This window comes from Notothenia rossii, assembly GCF_949606895.1.
Source record: "Notothenia rossii genome assembly, chromosome: 3".
In the NCBI taxonomy this organism is placed as follows: domain Eukaryota; kingdom Metazoa; phylum Chordata; class Actinopteri; order Perciformes; family Nototheniidae; genus Notothenia; species Notothenia rossii.
The window spans coordinates 63376388-63398509 of record NC_136901.1 but is presented as its reverse complement, the minus strand read 5'-3'; the positions used below and the strand labels follow the sequence as shown (position 1 = coordinate 63398509).

At 42.6% G+C, this 22122-nt stretch overlaps 1 protein-coding gene across 1 annotated transcript in view; it reads left to right on the top strand.

Annotated features, from left to right (window-relative positions):
- Positions 1–22122, top strand: part of polr1a (RNA polymerase I subunit A) — a 148422-nt gene that overhangs the window by 19838 nt on the left and 106462 nt on the right. The window contains exons 14-20 of the mRNA XM_079670210.1: positions 2058–2165; positions 2270–2416; positions 3061–3252; positions 3856–4005; positions 7364–7547; positions 7701–7783; positions 13414–13572. Of these exons, the coding sequence (XP_079526336.1) occupies positions 2058–2165; positions 2270–2416; positions 3061–3252; positions 3856–4005; positions 7364–7547; positions 7701–7783; positions 13414–13572 (1023 nt within the window). The remainder of the gene's footprint in view (positions 1–2057; positions 2166–2269; positions 2417–3060; positions 3253–3855; positions 4006–7363; positions 7548–7700; positions 7784–13413; positions 13573–22122) is intronic.

Below are 22122 nucleotides of genomic sequence, written 5' to 3'. Positions count from 1 at the left end.
TTCCTGCAAGAAGTGTCTTCAACTCTTCTTTTTCCTTCTCATATACTGCTCCCAAGTATTTCTCTTGAAGCTGGTGAAATCCTGGAATGGCTCCGCCATTGATTACTTTTTCATTCAGGAATTTCGTCATTGCAGGATGGTCGCTCTTAGACAGTGGAATGTTGACAGCAGTGCAGGTGGCGACCAAGGTCTCACAAATCTACCAGAAAAAGAATAGATTTTTTTTAAAATATTGGGCTGTCTTATTTATTCTCTCTCACACACAACCTGCCACTAACGTTAAACCCTTTTACTATTCAATTAAACACATTCAATGTTTATTTATTGTAAAAGCAATTGGGCTATTTTAATCACCCTCTCACACACGCACGCACGCACACACACACACACACTTCTTCGCCTCATTCTGTTTTCATTTACTCGTTCGTCATCTGACCAGCTTCAATCTTGTAGGCTACTCACTTCGTTTCTTGTAGCCCTCGAAAGGGTTTTGGAGGTTGATGCCTCGGCGAACGTGAGTTGTTTGGCTTTTTTGTCCGCAGCAGCAGAAAGCATTTTTAAATGTTTTAATGAATCAAAGTGTGTCCTCACCGTCGATTTTCTCTTATGCTCCAACACACAGTTGCACGGGATGCAGAATAGTTTCCCCCCGCTTTCGTGAAAGACATCGGGGTACTGCTTTGCCCGGTCTTTAGCAGAAATGTTCATCGGTAAATGAGATGGATTAGATTTTTTCATCTTGGTTTTTTCTCTCTCGTGTGAGTTCCTCACGTTCACTCTACGGTGTTGTTTACCTTCTGTGAGGCGAGAGCTGATGGCGTGTGGAAAAATGCGGGGATAATGCGCCCTTTTAATAAAAATGCGCCCTTTTAAAAATCTGTGCCATTTTGCTGATTATGCGGTAAATTATGCGATCGCATAATCGCGTTTTTCTGTAGAGTTTAGCAATATATATCGCAGGGGGAAAAAATCGCAATGTTAGTTTTTTCCAATATCGTGCAGCCCTAATTTAAAATGATCCTATTGTTTCCACTAAGACAGTCTTTCTAAGATAGTCTGTTCTACTGCGTACCAACGGCTGAAACTATGGCGACAGCAACGTAACTCAATCACATAGATCACACTGATCGAGGTTCTCTGCCTGCCTGATTTACTTTTCAAGTCTGTTCACTTTTTCTTTCCATTGGCCAGTCTTTTAACACTGCCAGAGCCCATACCGTGTACCTGTTAGTGTTTACCTCCTGCTCGTGCTCTGTTCTTTTCCCTTTTTTCCAAGCATTTTGAACATTAAAATCACAGTCAATCATAATAATAAAAAATCATAGCCTACGACAGTCCTAAACTATTACATGAATAACTTAAAACATCTCATTTTGTTCTTTTACACACTTTTTATCTGACATACATATTGTATGAGGCACTGATATAAAGTTAAAAAGTATTTAAAAAAAGAGTGCAGCCTTGTCAAATTCAGTGCTTCCTCCTCTGTGGATGGCACTGGCCAAAATGGCTGCCACAGTGAAGCTGTAGTTCATGGGCCCCACGGTGCTTCATCATGTCCACTGGGAATAAATATGTACTAGACACAGACGTGAAGTTAATTGAAAGAGTGCAAATACTCTGCAGTTGCAAGAAAGAAAGTATTTCCATTGGCCAGTCTTTAAACACTGCCAGCGCTCATACTGTGTTCCTGTTAGTGTTTTCTTCTGCTGTTTTCTCTTGTGCTCTGTTCTTTTCCCTTTATTTCTTTATTGGGAACAGTTTAGCCATCATAAATCCAAGGTTTCGTGCCCTTCACACATATAAAAATGATTATTAAAACGTATTCCATGGCGCTCTCTTCGATTTTCTTGAGGAAAACAAACGTTTTTTGCCCAAACTGACGTTAAATGGATGAGGCTTCTTTCCGAGAATTTATTTGAAGTCTCTTGATCAGCGTCCCTGGCAGCGGTCTGCCATCGAAAAAAGAGAAGACTGCTGGATGTCCAAATTGACCAATCAGAATAGAGTATTCAACTAAGCCCTGTAATGACCATCATGGGGTTTTATCTGTGCAGGTGAATCGTCACATTAAGAACGGAGATGTGATGTTACTGAACCGACAGCCCACTCTGCACAGACCCTCCATACAAGCCCACTGTGCTCGCATCTTACCGGGAGAGAAGGTATTGTATAATTCATCTATGCCCCTTTCTTTTATCTTTTTCTGTGTTTGAAATAAACTTAGGATAAATAACAAATTATACTTGGTGTTAATTTGTTTCTTCAGGTTCTGAGGCTTCACTACGCTAACTGCAAAGCATACAACGCCGACTTTGACGGCGACGAAATGAACGCTCACTTCCCTCAGAGCGAACTGGCCCGAGCCGAGGCCTACACGCTGGTCAGCACCGATCAGCAGTACCTCGTCCCCAAGGTGGGTGAACACACTCAGGTTGAGGATATCCTTGGAGTATCACATGATTTCATCCAACTAAGGATTCAAATGGTTTCTTCACCTCGTTTCAGTACATTTTGTCCGTCTGCTCTCTAAAACTCTTTCACTCTGCTCCAGTCACAAGCATATTGAACATTAAAATCACAGTCAATCATAATAATAAAAAATCACAGCCTTTCACACTCCTAAACTATAGCATCAATAACTTAAAACATCTGATTGTGTTCTTTTACACAGTTTCTTTCTGACATACAGGAACTTTTATACGGTTATAAAGTATTTTTTTTAAATTGCAGTCTTGTCAAATTCAGTGCTTCCTCTGTGGATGCCACTGGCCAAAATGGCTGCCACAGTGAAGCTGTAGTTCATGGGCCCCACGGTGCTTCATCATGTCCACTGGGGATACAAATGCACTACACACAAACACAGATGTGAAGTTAATGAGATAGTGCAAATAATCTGCAGTTGCAAGAAACAAAGAATCTTCAAAAGCATACACAATTTATTTTAAATATTGAAGCTAGGCCTAAACAAGGCTTTGCTAAGATTGACCTGTGTGGTAGTCTAAAGGCTGGGCAAAAACAAACAGGTCAGCACTGAGTTCTCTCTCTGTCTCTCCTCAGGACGGTACACCTTTAGCAGGTCTGATCCAGGACCACATGGTGTCGGGTACGAGGATGACGATACGTGGCTGTTTCTTCACGAGAGTGCAGTACATAGAGCTGGTATACAGAGGACTGACTGACAAACCAGGCAGAGTCAAATTGCTGCCACCCGCCATTATAAAACCACAGCAGCTATGGACAGGGAAGCAGGTAAAGCACTTGTTACCTTTTTTCAGTTCATTGAGATACTCGCATACTCGGGAATAAAAAAATGGAACAATAAAAATCTCCAACGAGGAGTTCTGGGGCAGCATAGACAAGTATTTTTTTCTCTGTTAGAGTTTTAATCGCTACAGGGTTTACTTTGATGGTTTGTGACTTTTCAGACCGTTTACATGCAGAAAAAGCTACATTACACACAAGGGGACGGGTAATAACCGGAAAAGCATGACATGGGACCTTTAAACTATTTTTTGTATAGTGCTGTGTTCACAGTTATGTAGCCAGGAATGTCCAGCGTTCCACACTCAACTTTTTAAACGTGGTGCACCATGCAGGTACTCATAGATCATTTTGCTATGATTGCCATTGCGATGCACTTGCAAAATAGCAATAGCACATGTAAGTACAGAAGTAGGTGATTTGAGACATAACATATCTTTAAGTACCTTTCGACTTTTGGGGGTGCTTAATGAAAGCTATCATTTGTCAGCAAACTCAAGTTCATTTTTTCAGCTTTCATTCTGGGCTATTTTATTTTTTCCTGCAAAATGACTACTATCGTGTCATGACTTGTGTGTAATTTTTTTGTAGGTGGTTTCCACACTCCTGCTGAATGTTATCCCACAGAACGCAGTGCCTCTCAATCTGGTTGGAAAATCCAAAATCCCCAGCAAAGCGTGGATCCAAGTCCCTCCCCGAGCTGCCCCAGGATACAAACCTGACAGCATGTGTGACTCACAGGTACACACACACACACACACAGAATCAGCACTCGCCTACATGATTGATGCTCGCTCTGCATTATTTCCCCAGCTTTTGGCAGAGTGAAACTTGTCCGATGGGGGGATGTTGAGGAACGTTGTCCCTATTTGCACATGTCAGCGCTTCACTTTGTTTTCTTGGTGGTTTTAAACTTAAAATGTTCACTGGATATTACCATTTCTGACATTTGACCAAAAGGGAAATTCTAAGTTGCTAACTCATTACTGAGTTTTAGCAATCATTCCTGAACCACATTTTGTAACCCCTATGTTACATCCTTGTTACAAGTAGAACAAATGTGTAACCCTTACAATCCCCATTTTTGGTATTAGCCATGATAGGGATGGGTATCGTTAGGATTTTATCAATACCGATACCGGTACCGGTACTGCTTATCGGTATCGGTATTTTCGATACTCTTATCGATACTTTTCAATAATTTGGTGATCAAAATTATAGACATGAATACAAGATGTGAAGATTAAACAGTAATTGTATTGTAATTTCCTTGCAGAAATAACTGTATAAATTATACATTAGCTTCTCAGAAGCAGACAAAAATAAATAAAATAACTTAAAGGGGCCTGACTCGCCCCATCATGCTTTTTGGGGTTTTCCCTCAGACAGAGGATGACATTTTTTTTAACATTTGTAAATCAGTTACATCTTCATCCAGACATTTCAAACTGACAACCTAGCTCGACAAGAGATCCTTAAAACATTGTCCTACAGTGACATCATGCAAAACTGTGATATGAAGAAATTGGTCAAAAGGCTAAGATGGCAAAAGATAAAGGCGAGTACGTATATTATTCTGGATTGTACTTTTAAATCATCACAAAATAAATGATGTGCTGAACTGAAACATGTCAAATTGTGTCTGAAGGTTTAAACATAGAACAAAGTATTTGAGCTTAAATATGTCAATTCCTAGTAAACGACCAACAATTGCTGAACCATACATTGAAACGTTGACCTTTAAAAACATTTAAATGCAGTTTTCCAATTCACAATGACATCTGTAAGTTTAACTGGTTTATAAAGCATTCAATGAAAGGCCAAATTATTATAGGTGTAGGAGCTCACATTAATACACTGTCAGTGTTAATAAACTAAAAAAAGACAAGGCGATGTGCCTGCAAGACTTCACTCCGGTAAAAAAATACATATTACCGTGCGCAGCAGCTAACCTGCCTGCGAGCCTTCGCTCAGGTCACATTTACACACGGCCCGCAAATCGTATCAGGTTACACTGAGGAGGGCGTTGTTAGCGTGCTACTGCTAGCAATATTAGCACTAGCACGGGAGTCTCAACAATAATAAGAGCGCTGTTGAAAGAGATGACGAGTGGCATTTACAGTGGCCAATCAGAGGGGTCTCAAACCTGATACATCACACGGGATGAGGGTTCCCAACCAACCAGAATGGTTTAAAGTTAAACTAAGGAAGTAGACGTAACAGATATACCGATAGCAGCACCGTTTGTCCAGCGGCTTAACGCTATACCGATACCGTCCAATCAGGTACCGGTATTGACTTAGTACCGGTTCTCGGTACCCATCCCTAGCCATGAGTTAGACCAGGGTGGTGCTGTCAAGATGCCGACTGCCTCTGTGATGCTGAATCTTAGAATTCAGCCAAGACCAAATCATCACACTTATAAAAGAAAACAAATCCCTCCAACATTCCGTCACAACACTTATGGGCCCGTCTACACTACAGGCATGAAAAAATCTTGAAGCTGGGCGTGTCTGAAGCTTGGCGATTTTTTGCGAGCAACCAATCACATGAATCTCCCGCCCCCGACATACAAAGCAATAGCAATGTTAAAACGAAGTAAACTGGATATAAACTCTCCAAACAGGCGAAAAAACTATCAGTTTCACCCACTGTCTCTGCCACCTCCCTCCATGCCTGGTTCCTCCGGTTTGTATCCCGGTAAATAGTTCCGGTCGTAAAGAACCGGGTGATTTGCTACCGTAATATATCGTTTGGAATATGAGGAAATGAACTGCGGTCTGGCTCTCCCAGCTTGCACGTGGTTTGATTGGCTGCGCTTGCACTGGCGGGATTTGCATAAACGGGATTTGACTGGCTGATGCCAAGCATCGAGCCTCAAAAGTTGAACATTGTTCAAAAGTTGAACATTGTTCAACTTTTGATGCCGATAGATGCTCGTGATGCTTGCAAAGCCATGCCATGCTCCCCACAATGCAGTTCGGCGAAGATTACAAATCTTCTACGTCACCCCATTCAAGTGAATGGGCGAAGCGTTGAAAGCATTTTTTGATGCCTGTAGTGTAGACGTACCGTTACGGTACATCCACACAGCAGCTTTAAAAAAGATCTTCCAACGCTTCTCTGCCCATTGACTTTGAATGGGGGTGACGTCACTTTGCCTCGCTTTTCGCCGAACTGCATTGTGGGGAAGCAAAGGGAAGATTTCCAGGATTTTCAGGATTCAAAAGTTGAGCAATGTTCAACTTTTGAAGCTGAGCTGGAAGCGTCAGCCAATCAAATCCCGTTTATGCAAATCTGACAGTACAATCGCTAGCCAATCAAACCGCGTGCAAGCTGGGAGAGCCCGACCGCAGTTCATTTCCTCATATTCCAAACGAGAAATTACGGTAGCAAATCACCCGGTTCTTTACGACCAGAACTATTTACCATGATACAAACCGGAGGAACCAGGCATGGAGGGAGGTGGCAGAGACAGTGGGTGAAACTGGTAGGTTTTCGCCTGTTTGGGGAGTTTATATATATATATATATATATATATATATATATATATATATATATATATATATATATATATATATATATATATAATATATATATATATATATATATAATATATATATATATATATATATATATATATATTGCTCGCATAAAATCCCCGGGGTTTTTTGCTTTGTATGTCGGGGGCGGGAGTTTCATGTGATTGGTTGTTGGCCGCGTTGCTTGCAAAAAATCCCCAAGCTGCTGTGTGGACGTACCGTTACAACTCAGGTTACATCCGCTAATAAAGAAAATAAGGAAATTAAAGAAACCGTTCTCAACTTACAAGCACGCAGCATGAGAGACAATCTATTTTTTTCGGCATTCCAGAACAAACACAGGACGATAACCCAGCTGATAAAGGACTTTGTCAACTCAAAATCTCCCCGGACACAGTTAAGGACATAACATTTCACAGAGTGCAATGCATCGGCCAAAAAAACACCTCAAACAAACGCCCGCGACCAGTTGTTGCTAAATTTGAGCATTTCAAACAGCCGAATACACCCACTTTGAGCTTCATGACACTTCAAGACCTACTCCCTATTTTTCCCAGGTGGTGTTCCGTCATGGCGAGCTGTTGGTGGGGGTTCTGGACAAAGCTCACTACGGCTCCTCATCCTACGGTCTGGTCCACTGCTGCTACGAGCTTTACGGAGGGGCGACCAGCGGCAAGCTGCTCAGCTGCCTTGCTCGACTCTTCACTGCGTACCTGCAGCTGTACAGAGGTTTTACTCTGGGTAAGAGCCCACATACAAGCAATGGAAGGTCAAGACATTTGTTGCCCTCTGAAATTGCAGAGAACATTGTTTATTTGTCTGTCTGTGTTTAATTAACAACGAGTAGAAGAAGAGAAATATGTTTAACAACATTTTCTTTTTTTGTGCGTTTAGGTGTGGAAGACATCCTTGTGAAACCGGGCGCCAACAGGCAGAGGAAAAAAATCATTCAAGAATCACTGAAGATTGGGACCAAAGTGAGTTACTGTTCTGGCAAAAATAAACTTTCAGACACTGTCATATTTATGACAGTAGGATCATGTAAAATGTCTTTATATAGGCAATTAGAAAAAAATGCAGACTTGTCAAATTCAGTGCTTCCTCCTCTGTGGATGCCACTGGCCAAAATGGCTGCCACAGTGAAGCTGTAGTTCATGGGCCCCACGGTGCTTCATCATGTCCACTGGGGATAAATATGTACTTCACACAAATATGTAGAGAAATTAACTGAACAAGTGAAGAATGAGTTCATCTGCAGTTGCCACAAATAACTTTTGGTGTCAAACCTCTTAATTCGGTTAATCGGTCAGATTTGTGAAACAAATGACGAAGACATTTATTGCTGTGTACCATATTATTTTTCATATGGCCATCAAGAGTCATATTTTTCTAATTCTACTTCATTCTGCTATAACTATATTCATAAACCTGCAAGAATTGAATTTTTGTTGGCCACCCTTGGGGGCAGACACAAGTTGTGAACACAACATTGACATATCGTCAAAGTGTTGTTAGCAAAAAAGTCGTTAAATTACACATCCAGCAGTTATAGAGCAACTTTGTAATTGATTTGGAGTCATGTATCTGGTGAATGGTAGTCAAACAAATGCAGAATGCTCCACTATGATCACTAGCTAGTCTCTAACTCTGTCTTTCTGCTCTTCAATGCTAGTGCTAGAGCTAGTGCACGGTGGGATTTTAGAGCTTTACCACTGAAACAATACTATGAGACCGTAGAGAGTTAACCAATATTAAAATATCAAGTTTTAAATACTAAATGATTTTCTTGTATTTTTGCGGGGTAAAACAAATACATGTTTGTTGTTAGTGTTGCGTACCGGTACGCCGAACCGGTACTGGACTTGTAAAAAGTTACGGTTCAAGTCCGGTTAAAACCGGAACGTCGGAAACCGGTACTTGGACTCGCAAAAAAACTAGCACTTACGTATATTCTCCTTTTTGTTCTAAACCATCTAAAACCTTCCATAGATCGAGAAATTTGCGCTGAGAAAAGACGAAAAACATTGTTTCGGCTTCTGATATGGCGGCCATTACTTAACTCACGAAGTCTCACAAAATATCGCAACTGCTCGCGAGATCTGTGTGACGTCAAGGGAAGCTAGCGATGTGATTGGCTTAGACATAGTGGACAGCGTGACATAGATGATAGATGCTTAAGTTAACTATGTATGACATTTGTATCAAAATTGTATGTATGTATGTACATCACTATGTATGTAGTATGTACTGTATAATGTACACATGTAGAGATGTAGAAAAGACATGGTGTACAAGACAGTACAGTACACAGGGTTTGTACGGGTGCTTGAAATCCTTGAAAATGCTTGAATTTTTACGAGGTGTTTTCATGACTTGAAAAGTGCTTGAATTTTGGGAATGGTGCTTGGATTTGAGATAAAGTGCTTGAAATTGTAGATGCTTTACTTTTACAATAAATTGCTGTCTGACTGAATAGTTCGCTTTTTAGATTAAAAGAAAATAAAGAAGTCGGAGCGAGTTTAGTTGCTTCGCTTCTACATAAAACAGCTCCGCTCCGGCCTTCCCGCGCTATGCGCGCGACCTGCAAGTGCTTTATTTTGTGTGACCTGGGCATTCTAATGAGAGAATGACAGTATGCCAGGAGGTTGCTGTTTTAACGAGCGTTGGCTATCCGAAAAGAAATACAAGCTGTGGCTAAAACGAGGATCAACCCAACAATTCGCCTTCTGCACAGTTTGCCACAAAGAATTTCAATTATTCGCAATGGGAGAGTCTGCGCTGACGAGCCATATGAAAGGTAAGCCGTAGTAGAGCATTTTGGATTAGGCTAACGTTGCATGTTACGTTTGTTTAAAGAGCCTGTGACACGATTTCCCCCCATCATCCAAACCCATCAATTTGAGTAAATATTGTCCCCTTGAAAACCGTTACTGAACTGATTTTGGATATTTGTACTTTGAAAACCATTAATCTGCCCTTCAATGTTGACCATTTCCTGGATCTTCTCGGGGATTCAAGTCCCGCCAAATTATGGGTGACGTCATTGCGGGCACAGCGCTCCAGCTGCACCGTTCAGGATCCCAGCATCTGCATGTAAACACACGATGGCGCACACAGCAGCAAGCTCAGACAGCGATGACAGTTTAATTTTGAACGTGTCTGAGAGCTCATATGAGGTTGAAGGATCGGTTTATTTTGTATCTGTTAGAAGTTTAGGAATTAGGTGCGTCAATATGGGCGATCATACGGTCATGTAGCCAGTGGTGGACAGGGACTAAAAACCTGCCCGGGACTCTCGACCGGCCCACTTCGGTACAACTAGTAAATTGTCAACGGGGGGAGTGGGGGATGTGCTAGTGACTTATCCGACCGGCCCACTTCGGTACCGGCCCATCGGGATTCCTCCCGATGGCCAGTCCGCCACTGCACTCAGCCCAGCCCACGTAAACTGTCAACGGGGGGGGAGCCTCGCTGCGGGGAAACGGTGGACCTAGTGTCCCGATCGGAGTGGGAATAATAATAATAATAATAATAATCCGTGCATTTTATCCATTAATTTCCCCAACATTGTGGTAAAAAAACACACACGTTTAATCCATGTTGGTGTACTACTACAACCAGTGGTGTAGTGGAGATGTTTAACTGGGTGGACGGGGTGATGGGTGGACGGGAGACACTATGGACGCGCTCGTGAACTGTCAACGGGGGGGGGGGGGGGCTTGGGGACCTCTGTGTCGCCTGTCAGCGCAACTTACATGATGCCTTTTAGACAATATAATAATAAAGGGCGGTGCCGGCTGTCAGCGAACCGATCCGGCCTTTCTGCGCGACTATCACTCAAATGCGGGACATAGTCTCAATGTGTGGGACGCGGGACAAATAATAAAAATGCTGTGTGTGCAGTCCCGCACAGTGCGGGACACCTGGTCACCGTACACACACAGTTCTGCCCCTCACACACACACGCTTCAAATCAAGTTGCATAAATGCTTGAGCTACGTTTTTATTATAATTACTGTGAAATCTGCCTATTATGTTTTCGTCATTATTACAACAAACACACACTTGCAACTGATAACACTGGCAATGATTTTAGATGTATTAGACTATTAAAAAAAGAAATCATGCTTCAAATAAGTGGGGGTACGGCGTACCCCCGCGTCCAACGCCCACTACACTACTGACTGCAACTACAAAAAGCTAAGGTTTGTTTTCTCATCAGGAAATGCAGAACGGCTCAAACGAAAGATTTTTAAATCATCAGCCTCACGATCATTTAATGTATCATATGTTCGCCGAATTGACATGAAAGCACTAATAAATGTAGTTTCATCCACTTGAGTTTACAAAAATAATCGATTTGTTCTTAAATCACATCCGACGGGAGGAAATTCAGCAGCTCTCACTACCGATTTTTAATCCTAATTTAATCATCATCTTCACCACGAGCATTTATGTTTATGTTCGCCGAATTGACATGAAAGCACTGACAAATATGAATATACTGTAGTCAACTTCATTAAAACGTTATTAACGTGCCTAAACTCAGTAATTCATCATTTCTACGCATGACAACACACTTTGTCCGTGTTTGGCTCTCTCGCCGCACAGTGAAGCGTTCCCGCATTGACGTCACTTCCGGCTTCCCCCAAAACCTCAAAATGAGTCGAAGGAATTTTCCCGCGATGTTCGAAATTATTGATATTTATCGGAACGGTATCTCTTTTTCTTTTTTAAACTGACGGTTCGAGATTACTAGTAGCCCACTATTTCATTGCACAACAGTTGTTGGGTTCGTGTCACAGGCTCTTTAAGCTAGTAACGTTAGCGAACTCAATGTGGGATAATTGCTTATGCAGGTTACAATAATAAAAAGGAGCGTACCTATATCAGTATGTGCGACAGTTGCCATCCTGTGGTTTTCAGAGGATGAAGCACAATAAAATAATGTATTTCTACTGGTAGTATTTTTCGTGCCTAAACTTGCTCCATCGAAATCAGTCACATTGACCCGAAGACACATTTTGAGTTATACACTGTTGGAAAGAGGATATTCCTAGCTTTCTAACGGAGGAAACATATTTTCGTTTGTATTACTGGTCTGGGGGAAGCTCGCGAGTGTGTGTGTGTGTGTGTGTTTGTGTATTTTTGCGTTTGTGTGTATTGTGTTAGTTTCCTGGGGAAAACACTCACGAGAAACACCGGCTGTTGTTATGCCTGCTTTGACGTAAAGTTACTCCGTTCTCCGCTTGTAATTATGCCGTTACAAGCTTCAAAGTTGTATTTATCATCTGAATTTGCCGAAACAAGTTTAATATTCTGAAAGCCAAGACTTTGTTTATTTGAAATCAGATGAAAACAAACTGTAACGGACCCTGCCGTGTTATCTATGATTACTATACGCCATACATTCATAATGTCAGCGAGAGGGAGGGGGGAGCATCGCTACGTAAAAGCATTAGTGCGAGGGAGAGCTGTCATCTTCCCTTTACAAGCTTCAAACATGTATTTATCGGGAGATTTTGGCAATAAAAGTTTCATATTCTGAAAAAAATTCCCTGGAAACCTCCAAAACTCTTACACAGAAAGAAGATCTCTGCACACGCTTTTTTTTATATCAGCTTTGTGTTTCAATGGTTTTGTCCTAACCTTGGAGAGCCGTATGTTTACTGCCACCCTAAAAGGACCTCAAAAATGTTAAAAATGTTAATAAAGAATTTATTGAAAAGTTAGTTGGCTGATTGTTTTATATTGGCTCAGCCAGGTTATATGGGATGCCCAGTCTACTATATATGATATGGGTCACTCATTTTACAATATTAAACTTTGTTTTCTTATCTTTAATTTTTCATCCTTATGTAGAATGCTATTACGAAACACACATTTGGTTGTTTATAGCATAAAGAACATCTGATTTAATGTGAGGTAGGGAAATAATCATTTGAGTATAAGTATGTGCATATAAATATGTAATTTACAACAGCTGTACGCTGCTTGAAAAGCTTGAAAACGCACCTTGAAAATGCTTGAAAAGTGCTTGAATTTGAATTTGGAAAAGGTGTAAGAACCCTGAGTACACTCTGACTGTACAGTCACTACAGTGTATACTGTATAGTAGGTGTGTAACAGTGTAATGCGTATAGTCAACTCTACACTCTACCTTTCAGCAAAGTTTTAGGGATTTAGGCTCAGTCAGCTCAGGGACTGTTTGGTTACTTTAGTTTGGTAAATGAAATAAATGTTTGAACTTTGTAGTAGTTCACTGTAGTTGCTGTCATAAGTCATTTGTAGACTAAGTGGCAAAAAGTTTTTTTTTTACATTTGTACTTTGTAGAGAAATGTAGACACAAGTTGGAAGGGAGCACAATAAACCTGACGAGTTTGAATTTGAGTTGATTATGAGTTTATTTTCATTTGATAATTAGCTCACAATAAGTTCACTTTAGTTACTCACACAACTTGACACAAGCCATGGGTTCAGGTCCGGACTTATAAGTCCGGACCTGAACCTGAATCTGAGTCCAGGTACGCAGCACTATGTGTTGTTGTAATAAAAAAATGCACAGCAAACTGGAAATTAATAAATATTTTCCCTTCTGTCTCTTAGGCCCTGCAGGCAGCCTTCAACCTGCCCCCCAACGTGGACCACGCTGAGGCTCAGAGCCGCTGGCAGGACGCTCACCTCAACCCCGACCAGAAAGACTTCAGCACGGCCGACCACAAGTTCAAAGAAGTGGCTAACCAAGTGAACAATGAAATTAACAAGGTATCGTCCCACCACCACTTCTAATGCTAACATTAGGCGCGTTCACAAGGGAGTACTTTTCCCCGTACTTTTCCCGTTTAGTTCTGTTAGTATCCCTTATGTCGCGTTCACACCAAAAAGAGTACTTAGTGCCGGGAACTTTTACCCCCATTTTTAGTGCCTGCTGAGAGGTCGTACTCTCCTGGGGGAAGAAAGTGCCCGCGTGAAAGAATGCTGCGTGGGGTCTGGGTGCCGTGTTGGCGGGACGTTGCGGGGCTCGCTGCTCCGCCTTTGAGGCTTGAGGAGCGGACAATGCGAGCTGTATTACGGGTTTCGTTTCCTGGTTGCTGCCTGGGGACAGCAAGACACTGCGGAACTCAGCCTGAGCACACACACACACTCACAGCCAGGCTGTTCGCCACACAGTTCACCACACACTCACAGCCTGAGAAACGATAAGGCTGAGTGATGGCTAGGGCTGCAACTAACGATTATTTTGGTAGTCGACTAATCGGTCGATTATTTTTTCGATTAGTCGACTAATCTAACGATTATTTCTGTCACACCCTCCATCTCTGCTTCCTGTGGGCACGGCTCCTTTTCCGGGCTCCAGTGCATGTTTTACCTCAAGTCTGCACACCTGTGAATGTCACCCTGTTGTCCAGTCCCAGGATCAATTCAATCGCATTTTATTCTTGTCATTTTGCAGACCCTTGTTAATTATTATTTTAAGTTTGGAATTAATTACAGCGTCCATAAAGCTCTAGTGTGCTCTACTACGCTGTAAGCTTGGCGCTGTTTAGCAGCTCGTTGGTGGACACGCAGCCTCAACATAACTGAAATAGCGTTTGCTTAGCAAGCATTAACCATGAGACGTTCTGTTTTCCAACATGTAAGCTAACGTAAACATGACTATGGCTAACTTGCTCAAACTTACCCATGATCCAAAGTAGCAGTCCTCACGGTTCCAGGGTGCTTGCGTTTTAAATGCTCGTGCATCACTGTAGTGCTGCCGTGGAATGCCAATTCCCCTTTACAAATTCTGCATTTCACTGACTTCTTTGGCTTGTCGTCTGTGAAATACTCCCACACTTTCGAAACTCTCGGTCTCGCTTTTTTGAGCTCTTCATCACCCTCATTCTCTCTCCTTTCCGCCATCGTTCGTATTCTTTCTTCTTTGTTGTTAGTACAGAATGCAATCATGGCAGACAATGGAGAGTATACTGCCCCCAGCACTTCCTGTAGTGCATTGCAGTTACAAATGAAAATTTGCGCAGTTTTGAATTAACGTTACCGGCTCTCTGATTGTTTTTATACGATGCGTCGACACTAAAATTCCGCGTCGACGAATTTTTATGATCGACGTCGTCGATTATGTCGACTAATCGTTGCAGCCCTAGTGATGGCACATTTCCACTGCAGCGGGGTAGCCCCGTTTAAGCGTCCCTAAGCGTACTCGCTCAGGCCTCGGGCTGCCTCGCTGGCCGTCCGAGGCCGTGGCGCATTTCCATTACAGTTTAGGACCTGGGGTAGCAACGCAGTGTAGGCAGGGCGATCAGCTTTTTTTTGGCCAATGAGATGTAGGAACGTCGTCACCTCCTCGGTCGACCACGGTGTGCTTTTCTTTGACGTTGCCATTTTTGTAGCTCCTCCGTTTACAAAAATGCTGCTTATAGATATATATGCGAATCTAAGGATGATCTTGTGCGCGATCTTGTGACGATTCTCTCTGACCAATCAGCAGTCGAGAGCGTTGACGTCACTAGTTCAGCCCTGGCCTGATAGAACCACGATTTTATGGGGCCGGAAAAAGAGGGAAAAAGTACCCGCTAGCCGGTGCTACGCTATATGGAAAAGCCACCAAAAACTGGCCTGGCCGCTTGAGGACGATTAAGGACGCTTAAACGGGGCTACCCGCTGCAGTGGAAATGCGCCATGAGTGTGCCGGCAAAACTCTGCGGAGTAGCACGGCTGAGAAAAATAAGGCTGAGTGTGTGTGTGTGTGTGTGTGTGTGTGTGTGAGGAGCTCCACGGATTGGTCCATTTGGTCGTCGTTACGTCACTGTGACCAGGAAGATTTTTTTTTTAAATAAATACAACCACCTACAAGGTAAAAAAAAAAAAGGAGCAACAGACCAAAATACAATTTCAAGCTGGTTTGAATTCTGCAATGAATCCCTGAATGAACAATTCAACAGGAATTTTGATATGGCTTCCTCAGTGCTCAAGTAGGTAGGCCTACACCCTACAACAAACGTTAACACTGGTTTCTTCACCAAGTAAAGTGCACTCTCTTGCTAAATAAAAAAAAATATTCAAGGCACAGTTTCTCAGTATAAAGTTCACTTTCTGTTTTAGGTAGCACTAGCAGTGATGTAACATCAATAAACATGAAAAGGAGAGTAAGACATTACTAAGTAAAACATAAAACATCAATGAGGAAAAGTCAGTGCCTAACAATTAAAATGTAAACTTTAGACTTGAAGTGCAATCAAAGACTTTAGCATAACTGAACATCTGTTTCAAAAGGGAAAAACAATATAAATACCTTATTGATAAAATAAAATATAAGCCAACAGAATCAACCAAGACAATAAATGAAGTGCAATACTGTCTGAATCCTGACTATACAGCTTTAGAGCATGTCTTTCACATCAGTTTTTATTTTGTATTTTTTAACTTTTCTTGTTGCATGACAGAACACAGTCACATATTTTTTTGCCAGGAAAATCAGTTTGTCAACTTTCTCTTGCTTGAGAGTTGCCCTTTGGAATGTGACAATATTGCCACCAGTGCTGTGCTCTGAGGGAGCACTAGTTGCCGGAATGCAGAGATACTTTCTAGCTAATTAGCTAAACCCTTGGAAAGTTTCCCTCATGGTTTTGCCACCATTCCAGAGGATCCATTTCACTGTCTGCATTTGGTACGGACAGGTAGGACTTCAATTCTGCCTCTATTGCTTCTTTTAGGGATGGAGAAGCAGATGTGCCAGCTGCAGTTACAGCAGAGGTTTTCAAAAAGCTGGCCAGTGTTTTCTTAGCTTTCTTTTGGTGGGGGCCCTGGTTTTCTTCTGCCTCAGGGCTCTGTGATGTGGAGGTAGATGAAGATGCTGCGGGACACTGTGCTTGTACAGTGACAGTCAGCAAGGACTCAAGCTCACACACAGCTCTGGCTTATATCTTCTCTAAGTTGTCACTGTCAATGTACTTTGTTTTGAACCTTGGATCAACAAGTGAAGCCATATTCAGCAGTTCGTCAGTTTTGGGATCCTTGTATTTGTCAGTGAGGTAGTTGAGAATGGTCATCTTCATTTCTCCTGAGAGGTCAGTGTCGTCATCGTCCGCTTTTAAGAGGTGTTCTTTGAACAGGTGAAGCACTGGCTTTACATAAGACACACTCACATAGTCATCACCTAAAAAGAAAAGAAAAAAAGAGGACAAACAGCAGGTTATTGTATTTTTAATTTTTTTTTGTATATTGATTTGTATTGATTGTATTGCCACTTTTCTAATTAAAAATATATAAATAATAAAACATTTAATAAACACAAGTCCTCATCTGAGAGTGCATCTGCCCCGTAGTGGACCCAGGGCCTTCACTACAGACTCCATCACATCCTTTTCGTTGTATCCAGGAACCAAACACCTTGTCTTCTTGTCTGCCTTAAGGATCTCAGAAATGGCCTTTTCCTGTTCCAACACTCTCTCATTCATGGCGAGTTTAGAACCCCATCGAGTTGGTGAGTCGGTGATGAGTTTGTGCGGAGGTAGTCTCATCTCTGTTTGAAGCCTAGCCAACTCCCTCTTTTTCTTCCAGCTGAAGGAGAATGCACTGACCATTTTCTTCAAGATGGACACTGTGCGATCAACACGAGGGTGTTTGGCACTTTTTTCTAAGAAATAGAAAATGAAGATTTATCTGGTGTATCTGCCAACTATTTTGCACAACAATGATAAATTGAATGCACTATTTATTATCACTACTACATATTTTTAAATAGGACTTAATTGGTTAATCACACAATACATTTTAATTCACATTTTCATTAAACTATTTATATTTTTAATTGTACTATATTTTATTGAAATGCATTATGTCAGGGGGCGGGAGATTCATGTGATTGGCTTTGTTCGCGAGAACTCCGCAAGCTTCAGACACGCCCACCGCCAAGCTTAAACGCACGCCGCTGTTTGGACGGGCCGTAACTGTGCGGAGTCACTGTGGCACAGACTGCACCGCTGGTGAACAGCTGTTAGAACGGGCCGTTCAGGTGTTCAGAGCAGAGCGGCAGAGCGTGATGTGAACTGACAAGTTTTTCTGTCGCAATATTATTTAAGGAGCTATGATCGAGGATACACTGATGTATCCGTGTAGGATGCATCAGTGTACCCTTTACACCAGGGGTACTCAAATACAAATCTTAAAGGTCCAACATTTTTTTTTCAATAAGACAAAGGTCCGTTTATTACGGTCATTCAAACTTTTAAACAATTACAACAAGATTCTTAACACGAGGTTGCAAAAACAAAAATAATCTGTATGCAGCAGTTTTCCTTGTTATTGTGTCTGTGCTCGATCCCTCAGGGTCGCAGTGTAAGAGCTGCAGTTATGAATAAAGGCAGCCGCACCTTCTTTCATTCAGCATTCCCATTATTGCTTTATAAATGTCTTGCCCCCTTGAGTGTCCACTGAGGTTCGTCAGGCCCAACATCTTCAACAAACCCCCCCTTTGCCTCATCATAAAAACTCACAAACACCAGCAACTGAGCATTGTCAGTGGACTCATCCACAGCTAAGGAAATGCACTGTGCTTTTTGTATTCCATCACAAAGCTGATTCATCAAATCACCAGCCAGTATTTATGTTCTTCTGGTTGCTGTGGAATCTGAGAGGGGGATTTGCTTGACCTGTTATTTCCTCTTTTAGTTTGCCTTCACACATGGTCTCCATCACTTCAGTCATGCATTATTTTATACTTCAGTTATGATCCAGTGGAAAGCCCTTACGTGCTGGCCTAGTTCAATCAAAGAGGTTACTTTCTTTTGGCTGGGCAGTGTAGTTTTACACACCGTCTTATTTGACTTTCTCAGGACTTGAAACTGTTTTTTGGGGGCAGACCCCCACAAAGAAAAACATATATTTACACACGTAAGGTCATCATCTTAACAGTTTTGTATGCTCATCCGTGAGCAGAGCATCAAGTTGACATGTCTTTTACAGCTGAATGCGGCGATTACCATCTTGTTCAGCAAAACGCCTCACACACTGATTAAGATCAACAGCTTTAGTGCGTTTTGATTCAATGCTGAGTACAGCCAACCTGACAGGCTCTTCTCTGTCATTGCAGACCGCAAATACCTCATTCCTTCAGTACTTGGGTCCGAATGCTTCTCGTTTTGCGCCGTACCGTTCAAATGAAATCGCCGCCTATCATATTTCCAAGCTCGCGCCAGGGCCGGGGGAGGGGTTACAAGGCGTGCGTCTTGTGCTGCATTCACTTGTACTCGGACATTAGAGACTTTCTCTCCGATGAGCCACAACTTTTCTTTCAAAACAAAGCTGCCAACTGGGGTGGCAGCTGGGGTGGCAAGGCCTATTTTGAGGGTAGCAGTTGCCCCCCCATGCCACCCCAGTAGGTGAAACTAGGCTACTAGAGCTCTACAGTACAGATGCAACTAGATGAGCTGTTAACTCTCTGACTTTTTTTTTTTAAACACACGCATTTTTCCCACCCGCATTCCGCGAAGACCCGCCCTACTGTGCCTCTGATTCGCAGACTGTTGGTGGGGGAAAACAACTCTGACGGGATGCTGAATGGGATTGGACCAATGTGTTGACAGACACACACAGACAGTGGAACAGTCGGACATGCAGAGCGCTGTTTGTTGTTGGACACAGCGGAACATTTTGACTCGTTGCGTTGTGGCGATGTCTCGCATATGAAAAGTATAATTTGCTCAGAGTCCAGAGACAGTTGTGGTTCGGTCCGGATCCGGACCGGAGTCCGGACTTTGAGGATGCCTGCTTTACACCCTTTAATTTACTGAAACGACATGTCGGGAAACCCCCTCAAGGCGGCCCCATGCATAGCGTGCCGTAAAATGCTGCTTCTTATTTTAAGTTTCGTTGCCTTGCTCCGCTCAGTGGGGGGGGGGGCACTAAACGACTACGGTAACGATAACGGTGGGTAGACTGGCATACGCAACGCTCTGCGGGGTCCAACGGCTCCGTGTGCTGCCCTATATCAGAGGTCGGCAACTGGCGGACCCAGACGCCGACCTATACGGACCCGGAGCTATAATCAATACATTAATATTGGATTATTGGCGCCTCCCGCCTTTTTAACGCTGATTTGGTTGACTTGTGTAATTCGTGGAGAATCGAAGAGTTTTCGTTTTGGGGGCGGGAGAGGAGTCCGTCCGTCAGTCCGACTTCTTCTTCTTCAAAAAAAGAAGAAATATAGACCGCAAAAATAATTAAACAATCGAGCACCTGTTTTTCCTGGCCAAGGACAGGTTCCTTGAACACAACATGAGCGTAACGTGTCTTCAAGTGGAATATGTCTCCTCTGAAATGAGTGCTGACGGGGAGCACCAACGCTGCTCCAGCTCTTCAAATATTGCAGTACCCATAAGGAGCCGTACATGCCGCAGTGTTTGCGTGGCTGTGTCTTTAGTTGTAAGCACAGTGGCGATCTGTTGTTATTAACATCTGGTTAGCTAGCTATGCTAAGGAATTTAAAGAGCTTTTCTACAACCAGGTGGAAGAGAGCTCTCTCCTGAGAGGCTCAAATAACCTCAGCTCAGTGAGGTTCAGGCACACCTTGATATGACAGGGTGTCCGCGGGGTCTTAAAAAGTATTAAAAGTTGATAAATCAATTTAGCGAAGATTAAGGCTATTAAAAAGTATTAAAAGGCATTTTCCAAGGTATTAAGAAGTCCCACAGCAACGACAACATGAAACACCCTTTAATTTACTGAAACGAGATGTCGGGAAACCCCCTCAAGGCGGCCCCATTCATAGCGCGCCGTAAAATGCTGCTTATTATTTTAAGTTTCGTTGCCTTGCTCCACTCTGTGGGGGGGGGGGGGGGTCCCAAGGTGGGTAGACCGACATACGCAACGCTCTGGGTGTCCAACGGCTCCGTGTGTAAGCCCTGGCCTATATGATCATTTTCTGATAACGATGAAATAGCCCACCTCCCTCTCCCCACGTCTCCTGCTGCTGGTGGGCTGTCAGAAGAGGGGGTGAAAAAAAGAGAGGCAGGCACCGTTTATTAAATATTATTATACAGAGAACAGAGTCGTTATCAATTTGTTTTAAAGCTCAATAATTAACAAAGAAGACTGATCGGCACTTTTCTAATTTTGTACGGAAGATTTAAACTTTAACGGACATGTTGACCGGCGGATTTTTTTTTTAACGGAAACTCTGCCGCACGGTACTCTCGTCCCTTGGAAGAGGCGGAGAGGTGGGTGTTTTTCATCTGCTGGTGGACTACCTGAGCAGGAGAACACGCCGTCCACCGCGGAGAATAAACAGAAGGGCAACCATGGCAACCATGCTCCGGGGTCTTTTTCGCTGCTTTTGGTGTATTTTCTGGCGGCAGCAGTGCCACTTACAGGCCTGGCATATTCACTACAGCGTTTCCAGCATTTCCAGCGGTCTAGTGTGAACGGACACATTAATGAATCGAATGTGTGTGAACGGAATACTTTTTTGCATTTGCGTATTCGTTTTACCGTATGTGTCCTCTCGGGGCCGGGGTCTAAGCCAAACTATATCCGGTCACAGAGATCTGCTATTTTAAAGTAAAGTCAACACATATCGACCCTAATATAGTCTATATTAAGAACGAGAAAAGTCTTAACATATATCGTTTTTTGTAAACATATGACAAATGTGTGAGGGTGATGACGTCAGAGCATCGTCCTATGTGCCAGGGCTTAGCCCCGGACAGCCCCAGCCCAATTTAACCCCTGGGTATTTGTGAGGGAGCTCCTATATGGCATTACCCCGCTGAAGCTCACCAAAGTTTAATATATTTCATAGTTCAAAGTTTTGTCAATTGTTTTGTTTATTGGTCAAATACTGGTTTCTAATGGTTTCTGAGGAGTTTTACTGGAATGAAAGAGCACAGATTCTACAGAAGCAACAAAGCAGCATACTGCATTAAACCTGACCTTCACAGAGAGGTTGAAGTTCATGTGGAAAGGAGGCTTCAGTAGTCTGTCTGCACTCTGTTTAGTTTTGCTATCTTACAATCAATATAGTCAATGTGAGGTAAAGTGTGTCGCCAACGTAACCGGTTAGAACTCAAAGTTGCGATGAGGTCTTAAAATGTATGGAAAGGGTCTTAAAAAAGGTCTTAAAAGGTATTAAATTTGACCTCAGGATTTCTGCATATACCCTTAGGTCCCCCCCACCCACTTAAATCATGTTCACATGGATAGGATACTAAATACATTTGTATACATCTTGTGTCCATATCTTTCTGTTTTGGTGGTCATGCCACAACCGTGCACCTGCATGCATACGTGAGTCATGGTGAGATCTCTGGATTAAGGCGA